This window comes from Papilio xuthus, unplaced genomic scaffold (genome assembly GCF_000836235.2).
Source record: "Papilio xuthus unplaced genomic scaffold, Pxut_1.1 DF827570.1, whole genome shotgun sequence".
In the NCBI taxonomy this organism is placed as follows: domain Eukaryota; kingdom Metazoa; phylum Arthropoda; class Insecta; order Lepidoptera; family Papilionidae; genus Papilio; species Papilio xuthus.
The window spans coordinates 2956564-2967275 of NW_013531079.1; the positions used below are offsets into that span (position 1 = coordinate 2956564).

At 30.3% G+C, this 10712-nt stretch overlaps 1 protein-coding gene across 1 annotated transcript in view; it reads right to left on the reverse strand.

Annotated features, from left to right (window-relative positions):
- Nucleotides 1-9735: 9735 nt before the first annotated feature.
- Nucleotides 9736-10712, reverse strand: part of LOC106118503 (uncharacterized protein C17orf104) — a 10299-nt gene continuing 9322 nt past the window's right edge. Inside the window, exons 11-12 of the mRNA XM_013313162.1 lie at nt 10359-10451; nt 9736-10049 (exon numbers count right to left, since the gene is read on the reverse strand). Of these exons, the coding sequence (XP_013168616.1) occupies nt 9804-10049; nt 10359-10451 (339 nt within the window). The 3' untranslated portion in view covers nt 9736-9803. The remainder of the gene's footprint in view (nt 10050-10358; nt 10452-10712) is intronic.

Here is a 10712-nt window from a genome sequence, read left to right on the forward strand (position 1 = left end):
ACAATAAACCTACTCCCAAGAGAGATTGTTTGTGAGGGCGTTGACTTTAGTAAATTAGCTGTCGCCCGCGACTACGTCTGCGCGCAATTAAAAAAACTTAATAAGTAGTCTAGGTGTTCTTCCAGAATATGTTCTACATCTATGCCAAATCCGTTGTGTTGTTCCGGAGATACCTTTAGAAACAAACATCCAAACATTCGCATTTATATTTGTAAGATAAAGCTTTTAATAAAAATCGAGGTTGGATAAAGAAAATAAAACAGCACACTTACATCATTATATATATTTTTCGTCAGAAGGTAATTAATACAGTGCCAAAAACAGTAACAAATCATTAGTAAGAAAAAGAAATCAAGTCTGCATCTAGCATAAACTACTGAATATCGAGATAAACAATACCCTAGAGTTTCGGACAGGAGTACAACATTTAAACATTCATATTTCACAACATTTTGGCGTAGACTATATATTTTTTTCACATCAACTCTAGTTTAAAAACACCGATATACGCCTAATGGATAATTGTATTCCTACATACTTGGGACCGGTAACTATGTGCAATCTGCGAAAGCATAGACAACTGTCAAATGTGACAGCTCATCCAAGATGGCGACCGATCAGAGATTCGTTTCGTAATTCTCAATTTTATCACAGGTGTACACGTATACTATGGAAACATCTAGGTAATACGGCGGGTCTATAGCACTTAAAAGCGTGTATTTATATTTATAACCTCAAAACACTAACGATATACTAAAAAAAATAAATTAAAAAATAGACCGATCCTAAAAATCTTTTCCTTGTGCCCATCGACCTCTACCCTTCTATAGACTAAGCTGGGGTTGCCATATTGCACATTTTGGTACAATTTTTTTTGAGGTTATATATTTTTGCACATAACTACCGTCCTATAATACTGCACTGGAGCAGATTACTACAAAACATCGAATGATTAAACCAATTATCATAAATCTGCTCTAAAATCAGTCTGTAACAAAGTTGCCACCACATCTAAAAGTTTAATCACAAGATTGTATACATTCAAACACCAAGAAGAAATGGGGAGACATGTCAAAATATTTCGTTATATATTTATTTTCTATGTAAAATGCTATATGTACCGTCAGCAAGTGAAATGAGCTATACTTATATATTTTTTACATTACATTCCTTGGTCCAATGCGAGAGCTAACTTGGCAGCTTACGAATTTTATTTTAAGCATCCTTTTACTTTGATTGTACTTCACTTGTTCGATATTGCACATCACACTGTACATTAGTCAATAAAAAAAATAGAAAAAAAAGGGTTTTAGTATTTTTTTACTATAAAGTGATAAGCGGCCACCTGCATTCGCCGAAATAGCGAAGCGACCGCTTAATGGAAGAGCGGACGCACAGAAAGGCGAATATTTTCCCAATTCATATGCGTCCCATCCTAACGTCTAATCGACTTCCCCTTTCCATCCTTTCCTTATAAGAAAAGGGTGGAAAGGAAGAGAGATCATATTACCATGGGGATTTTTTTTAAGTAAAATTTAAATGAAAAAAAAACAGATTTATATTATACCCAATTCAGAAGAGCTCTATAAATTTTTGATTTTTTTTCAATACAGTTTTTTTTTGTTAATTTTGACAAAAGCAATGTGCAATATCAAATTCCCTACAAATACAGCAACGTTCATGTTAATTCGCAATACCAATACCATGGAATCCAAGTATTTATAATAAGCTCATAAAATTCGATATTAACCACAGACAGTATATTTTTTTATATTTTTCAACAATCATTTTTTTCATTTCTATTTGTTACATTTACAAAAAAAAAACAACGAATATTTTTCTTTACACAGAGAGATAGGGGACTAGCGAATTACGTTTGACATTCAAATTACAAATATCTGTTTTAAACTACAAAGCTTAGCTAAAAACAGCTCTTAAAAAACAGGAAAGAATAAACAGAATTCACTAAAACATAAGTTATGCGTTTGAACAATGGCAGTGGTTACGAATATTGCAACATCGAGACAAAGAGAACACTTCGTAGCATTTTATACACATTCAAAGAGACTATTTTATATATAATTCAACAAGCATTTTTTATCTATTATTTGCAATCACATCAAAGTGATATGGAATATTAGTTTACTCAACATTAACAGATCCCCTTACAAAAGCTTATAAGCGTAACATATAAATCTTGTGATAAAATTATGAGCAAAATTTGAAAAAAATCCAAAAAAAAAAACAGAAAAAATCCATTATTGATATCATTTACGTTACAACAGAACACTATAAACACACTGTTACTTAAATGTCACTTATAACTTAAAAATTAATTACAAATACGTTATTGGTGTCGACAAGAGCGTAGTTTAGCACCACAATTAAAAAACTAATTATAAGTATGCTTAAAATAGAACGGCGCAATAATTCCGAACTGAGTTGCGATAGTAGAAAAAAAACTGCAAGACCACTCTTTAATACATCCCTATTCATAGACCCGCGAAGTCCCACCCTGGCAACACTCAGACTCACAATTAGCCAAACTTTTAGTCAAAACGAGTATAGAATATTGCCAGATCGGACGCCCAATCTTAAACAGTACCTACCAAATGTAAAAAAATTAACTTCCCCACACTTATATCTATAAAAATATTTTAGAAATTCTCACTTATATTTAAGAGGAACTGGCAAAATAAATCCTGTATTTTCCATATATTTGTCAGCTTCTAGTTTATATAATTTAAACACAAATAGGAAAAGAAAACCAGTTTGGTCCTCGCGTAATTCATGATGCCAATTCAATAAATGGACATAACAGTACGCGAAATGGCGAATAGCAAAAATATTAATCTATGCAACGCTAAACGAACGCTCAAAATGGTTCAAATCCACTAAATACCCAATAGAAAACCATCTATAGTGTTACAAAAAACTCTTAAGCAATGTTAAACTTAACGAACTAACGATAGTAAGATATATAAAATATGGTGGTCGCTCTACGACTGGCTTGTACGTATCACATAACATTATATCAAATACAAACCACATTTATTGTCCACGCATTCCTCTAATGCAACTAATATTACAAAAAAAAAAAACAAAACATCCCTTTAGCCTTTCACTCATACCTTAATATCAAAGTGATAGAAGATTAAGAATTAGAGTATTTGTGCATGTAATGCGATATGCCGCCTCAACGCGGTATCTTTTGGCTCGAACGACTACCCAACATCGTGTAACGATTTGTGACGTCATATTATGCTTAAATAGTCACATTTTGTTCTAAACGAGGACATTCACCGCGAACGGTTCAACATGTAACTATTAGTTACTATAAAGCTTTAGGGCGGTAATTCACCTAAACCATCTAAAACGACCTAATGGCAAACTCTTGACATCATTGTACACAACTAGCGTCGTTTAAAATAGATAAAAAACCAACTACAATACACATATTTGCTGAAATAACAATCTAAATCGTGAATAATGAATATTCTACTTTTTTTTTTTACTCAATTCATCATCATTTTTTTTCTTTTAATTCTTTTATAAATATTCATTCATAAATTATTATCAAATTCGATAAAGCTCTAAGATTGATCCACATTCAGATAAATTTACCAGAGATTTTTTTTTAACCAAAGGCCATAGAGAAATATTTTCGAAAAAAGTTAAAACCAAAATTCATTCAAACATCAATGTGGCAACACTGATACGTCGGGACGACGACCTAATAAATAAATAAAATTACCATTTATAAAGTTAAACCGCCATATATAAGCAAAACACTAGCGGAAAACATCTAGGCTGACTTTTCAGTCATTTTGTACATTCAGGATTTCAGGAGCGAATCGGACAGAGCCTAGCATAAACCTAGCCTCCCTGAAAAATCGTGGCTTACAACACTAACAACTTTAGAAAATTTGCTAATAGGATAACAAAAAAATAAATATTTGCTATATGAAATTACGCATTTATCTACCTACATTATCTAGCGTTCACAATTTTCTTACACGCAATGTACTAAAAGAACTCGATACATCAATATATTGGATAGAAATTTAAATTTGTAGACATTAGAAAAAATTTATAGTCGATTTTACATAAGCGTTCGACACAGTGTACCAAGTTCTTAAACAACATAGAAATCTGAAATAAGGACTGTTTGCTATAATATATATTTTACCAAAGATATATTATAAAATTGAATTGCAGAATAATAAAAAAAATTATATAAAAATGTATTTTTATACCAAGATAAAGTGGAGTGCCTCAAGGAGGTGTTTTTGGACCACATTTTCACCTATAGATAAATTTGGACAAATTATGGAATTATTTACTAAAATGGATGTCACAATAAATTATATTTTAAAGCAAACAGTACGCATTTCATTTTAGAAAATACAAAAAGGACGAATTGCTGAACTTTTTAGGAAGTTTATGACACTTATTCTATATAGTCAATGGTAAGCTTTCATTTTTAATGCTCTTTTAAATTAAGTACTCAATAGTTTTGGTTTAATTGTATAGCATAATGAACATTTAAGGACTAAAGGACATTTTCAATACAATTAGGATATCACACAATACTCTTACATAGATATGCCTTTACAAGCCTTGGTCAATATCAAACATTTAAGACGTTTCTTTTTTATGAAAAATTATGTAACTTTAAATTCCAACATTATATAATATATAAAACGGTCAGAAAAGCATATCTGAGCGGATAAAGCTTTGGCATTTGATGTCAAAGACTATTTAGTGTTACCATCTATTAAATATTAAATCTATTAAGAAAATATAGTAAGTAAACTGGTTGAAGTTTGAGCTTTTATAATAAAAAAAATATATAGCAAAAAAGCCCTATAACTGACGACTTTGACATCAAATACAAAATTCAGACACAGCTGCGCTAAAGGGTAGGCTTATTCTATGCGAAAATTCCAATATTGTATGGACGGAAGGAACTTTTTTTTGAGCTAACACAAATTCGGGCGTTTTGTTGGAATCTGTCTCAGGGGCGTTGCTTTTCCCTTACACTAAGTATACTCCAATTTTCACAGCCATCAACCTTTTTAAAATCTTTATAAAAAAAAAACATGAAATTATGACTTAAGGGTCGCCTCATATTTATTACCCTTAGTCAAAATAAAAAAAAATATATGGAAAGACTGACCTTACTCAGGTTAACAACAAAGTTATAGGCCTTAGAATTGTTCAAGTGTTTATAACATCAACTTATGTCAATATTTTCTATAATAAATAAAAGAACACAATTTGGCTAAATACTCGAATATCATTTTTTAAACATTTTCATTATTAAAAAATATTTCCTACTAAGCTCACACCCTTATAGATTTAAAGCAACACCCCTTACGTAATATAAAAGGCAAAGAAATCTAATTTAAATGAAGCTAGTTGTGGCTTCGTAAACTAAATATAATCGTAAAGAATATTGCAAGCATTTTCAGTTCATAGCCACCTTTTTGAGTTAACAATAAAAAATATAATTCATCTGTTTTAAAAAAAACTAAATAATTGATTTTTTAACAACAAAATATCATCAACTATACTAAAGGTTAATTCATAAGACATATTTCATTAATTACAGCTACCGAAATCAATACAGTAAACTCCAATACAAAATTGAATAGTTTTTAAACCAAAAAAAATAGCAAACGTACCATTTCAATTCGCCAAAATAGCGAAGCAACCGTTGGCAATATACATCTGCAATTGCAGATGCGTTGCCTATCTTTAATCGACGGAGAGAACCCATATAAAGATATTACCCGTTCACATGCGTCCCCTCTGTCAAATAAATTTTCACTTCCCATCCTTTTTTATAATATACCAATACAGTAGGATATTACCGCTGGCCTGGCATACTAGCTCACTGGCGCCAGTTAGTGTTTATATTATGCCAGTTTTGTACCAAGCGCTGATTTTAAGCGCTACTGTCCTAGTATACTGGCATAACGTAAACCAAGCATTAAGTTTATAAACCAACTTTCACTACACTAGCAACGAACCTCATATTTTCATGTAATTGAAATAGTGTAGAGCTTGAAATAAAATTATGTGAAATTGTATAAAATATAGATTATAAATAGTTAACAATATAAATTAGTTTAAGAAACTATTTTTGTAAGGTTTACGAATTAAATGCGAGGTTTATAAACTTTCAACATTTGAATATTTTATATTAAAATCTTTAGTATAGTCGATGATTTTATTTATCTTATTTTCGATTTCATATAAACATTGCGTGAAATTTATTAAACAGATTTAAGTTATCGCGTTGTTAGAACAAATTTATTTAATTTTCAGTTCCCTTCGCGAATGAGGTAAACAGTTCCTAATTATGGCAACACAGGATAGAAGATATAGCAACATTTAACACCGCATTTATATATGAAAATGAGAAACAATAAACAATTAACTAACTACTAAATAATTACACTAATCGTAGGTTTCAGAGACCAAAACACATTTTCATGCCGGTCTTTAATACGTTTTAAACGAGGATTTTGATCTCAGAGACCCACGGTAACAAACTAAATATATTGTGCTACCAAACATTGAAGAATTAAAAAAATCAACTACCCTAATATTTAAAACTAAGTGCGAATTGATTGTACTGAAAACCATTTTCATTTTTTTAATGGAAGCATTTATATTATGGGGGTTGGTTTTAGTCAGTGGGATAAGTATGCTTAATGAATGCGGTAACTTAATTAAGTTACTATAACTTGAAGCAAGTTTACATCGAAATTATAACTTAAACAAGCCTGTCACCTAAGGGTCTATTATGAATATTTACGATATCCATTCTCGTAACAACTACATATCGAATACAAATTTTGTCAATGACTATGAATACTACCTCGCACATTTTCGTCCTAGGCTCTCAGATGAATTCACTTTTATTATCCCCTCCCCTGTTTTATCAAAAAGTTGTAGGAAGGATTAAATTTTGACAAACTTCAAAGTTCCCATTTTTTAATCGAATTGTTTTTGTTTAGTGATGTTCCATACATTTATCGATTTTAATATGAAAGGTTTAATTTAAGTCATAATTTCGATGTAAAAAATTAATTATATGTATTATTAAATATTATTTTCCTTTATAATACACCGGGAACTTAAGTATTAGGCCCGTTTAGTTCATTTTTGAATTTTCTAAGCACATTACACAGACATTCAACTAAATATATAAATTTCTATGTGTCGCATATATAAAAATATGACATACAAGTTAATACATATATATATCCCATATACAACCCCAAAATTAAAAAAAAAAACAACAAAACAACAAACGTCATTTTCTCCAATGAAAATGCGTATCAAAAAAAAGGATAAGTCGAAGAGAGAATAAACTTAATAAAAGGTCAAACTAAAATCTATAAGAAAAATCAACTATTGCAAAACAACAACTTATTTTTTTTTTTAAATATAATTTTGTACACAACATTGCATAGGTTTTTTTTTTAAATGCATGCATAAAGATATAATGGCCTTAATAAATTCATTGAAAGAAAGGCCTTGTCAATAGTGTTGGATAATCGAGAAATTACTTAAACCTAAGAGAACTTAATATGGAAGATCATTTAAAATGTTGATTAAACATAGGTTTCTGAGATCAAAATTCCCTTTTAAAACATATTATTAACTCTGTTTTGTACAGAGATTTACGTCTCAGAAACCAACATTTAATCCTGTCATTTGCGATGACTTGTGCAGTGTACGGAAACGCATGAATTCTAATTGCCGAAACTTGTATAAAAACATTACTGTTATCACGTTTATGAGAAAGTGATGACAAGATGTTTTTGTATAAATCGGCAGTGGAAACGCACTGTTAAAATTAAAGTGTATGACAAAATTACAAATGTAATCATCACTAATAAAGATCAACTCTCATTACGAACATTTTGTTCTTATTTGGTGATAACGTCGTTAACGCGTTGACAACGCGTCAACGCCGCGGAAAAGTTTCCATGTGGGGTTAATATGCATGAATTATATATATAATTAATATAAGACTTATGTAATTCGTGTAAAATTTTGAGAAAAATTCAACATATGAAAGCTTATTTTGTCATTAGGAATCTATTTTAGACCGGGTTTTTGGAATTTTAGATGTTTATATTAAGTGGGTTTCAACTGCGAGCTATACAAAAAATATGTATTATTTTTTTTGGCAAAGGTAAAAAATTTAAATGATTTTAACAAGACTACACAGACAAGATTAATTAAAATAAAACTATCAAGGAACTGGCTGTTAAGAGAAAAAAAACCAATTACTGCGATTGGTTAATACGTTTTGAAATGTAGCATAATTTAAATTAGCTACTAAAAAAATCCCCCATATTTCATACAAATCCATAGGAAATGTCATAATAATAAATAGTGTACTTAATACTAATAGTTTTAAACATCTTATTTTTATCAATTCAACCTTTTTGCACGAAACTTGTATTAAAATATTGTTACCCTTAGTTTCCATTGACGTTAAAAATACTGTTCTATTAAAGTACAGCGTTTCTGTAGATTTCGTCAGTGAAAACCCATATTTAAGATCACATTTGATTAAAAAAATCTATTTCATCATCATTGCGAACGAAATGTTTGTGACTAGACATATAAATCTGTTTATAATGTTTTCCCTTTTTTTTATATATATAATATATATATAAAAAATTCATTTCATTCATATTGTTTAAAATAAGAGTTGTACGCATTTCGTTCACAACGAAAACAATTTGGCAAGTTCTAGCCAATAACTGAAATTCCATTATTTAAAACGTAACCGTAACATTCAGCCAAGCTGTATTTTAATGCATCTTTTATAAAATCTACATTACATTCAGATAGACATTTAGAAAAATTTTAACTTTTTTTTTACCTAGTTATAAATACACCTCGATTAAAATAAATACAAGGTGTTCAATAAACATTGCTAAATGCATTTTTTTCATTAAAAACGTGAATTTTTTTTTTTAGATAATAAAATTACACTGATATGGTTATTCGAGGATATTAATTGCAACAACCCCATTGCAAAACCTTATTAAAATGGCAACACTGATATAGAATATACAACGTTTTCAGATATGGAAGTGTGAATGTTGCCATATCAAAATACAGGATTTGCATATAAATAGAATAACTATAATAATTTCAATCCGTGGATGTCTTGTAAATGCATTCTTTGCATTTCTTGTACAAAAAGATTTTATTATGCGCAAGCATTTTATATATGAATGAAATCTGGTAACACTGAAATAAAAATAATAATATTCAGTTTTATTCGTCGTAAAATGAATTTTTTGAAATATTCTTCAAAAATTTGGTGATACCAAAAAAAAATTTTTCTCATTAAAATCATGTTCCAAGAAATATTTGTTTCATTAGAAACATGTTTCTAACAGAATTTTGGTTTGTTGCTTTTAATTCATACATATATTACCAGATATCATTCATATATATTATTTGAGTATCTTTGAGCATAACATTTTGGCAAATGTAGCAAGTTAGCTTACTTAAGCAAAGTCAATTTTGGCGTTCAAACATGTTTCACAACATTTATGCTTGAGTTAAAAATTAATTACATCTTCAATTACACTCAAGCACAAATAAAATGAATACTACAATATAATTGCAATTTCTTTGTCAATTCTAGAAACAACATTTTAATGCCCAATTTTTTTTACCCGTTTTTTTTTTTAATATACAAATTTTTCGCCATTTATTCGTATAATAGTTATATTTGACGAAAAATAGGCAGTTTTTTTTTAGTTAATAGGTCCTGTAGCTAAATAATGGTATGGATGTCTAGTATGGACAAATCTATTATCGTATCTGTTTTTTTGGTAGAAATCATTTCTACCTTGATTCATTTTATGTCTGTAATTTTGACTGCGACGCTGTTGATTCTTTTCCTTGTCTGCTTGTTTGTTTGTTTGTTTGACTTCTTGTTTAGCTTCGCTCTTTGGTTGATTGGAAGTTGATGGTTCCGATTGGTTTGTTGTGTGTTTCTCCTAGTGGAAATGAGGTTTAAATTTATTTTGAAACCCGCATCTATTGAATGTAGGACTTCTAAATTATTGGACGCACATTGAAGATTTTAACACGTAGTAAAAAAAATGCTACAAGATTGTCAAAAAACACCTTAAAACCATTTTTTTTTAATATTGATCTACAGAATTTAATTACAAAATTAAAAAAAATCACACCTTTTTACAATTCAAGTAAGCTCGAAGTTTGTGCCAAGACCATCTAGGTCTTTAGTGGTCTAAAATTCGGTCTGAACTCTTGACCATTAAATTTATCTTACGAATATCACTTACCTCTTTAGTGTCAGCAGCCTTGTTGGAGTTGACATCTGTCGCGAGCTGCTTCGGAGACTGCGTCTGAGATGTGCTTTGACTTTGGTTCTCACTCTGTAAGGAAATATACGGAGTTAAAGTGATTTTTACTAACTTAAAAATTTTATATACGAACTTTTCTCACTTTTTAACAGACTACTGTATACTCTGTGTCAATGTACGCTGACCTTGTTGTGTACCGGTGTCTGCAGCGTGTGAGGTGCGTGAGGCGTGTGAGCATGAGGTCAGCGTGAGGTCGCACCATATGGTGCAGCGGGCACGCCGCGCGCTCTCGCCTAGTTGCGTCACTGCCTCCGCTAGGTTTGTTGTTGTACT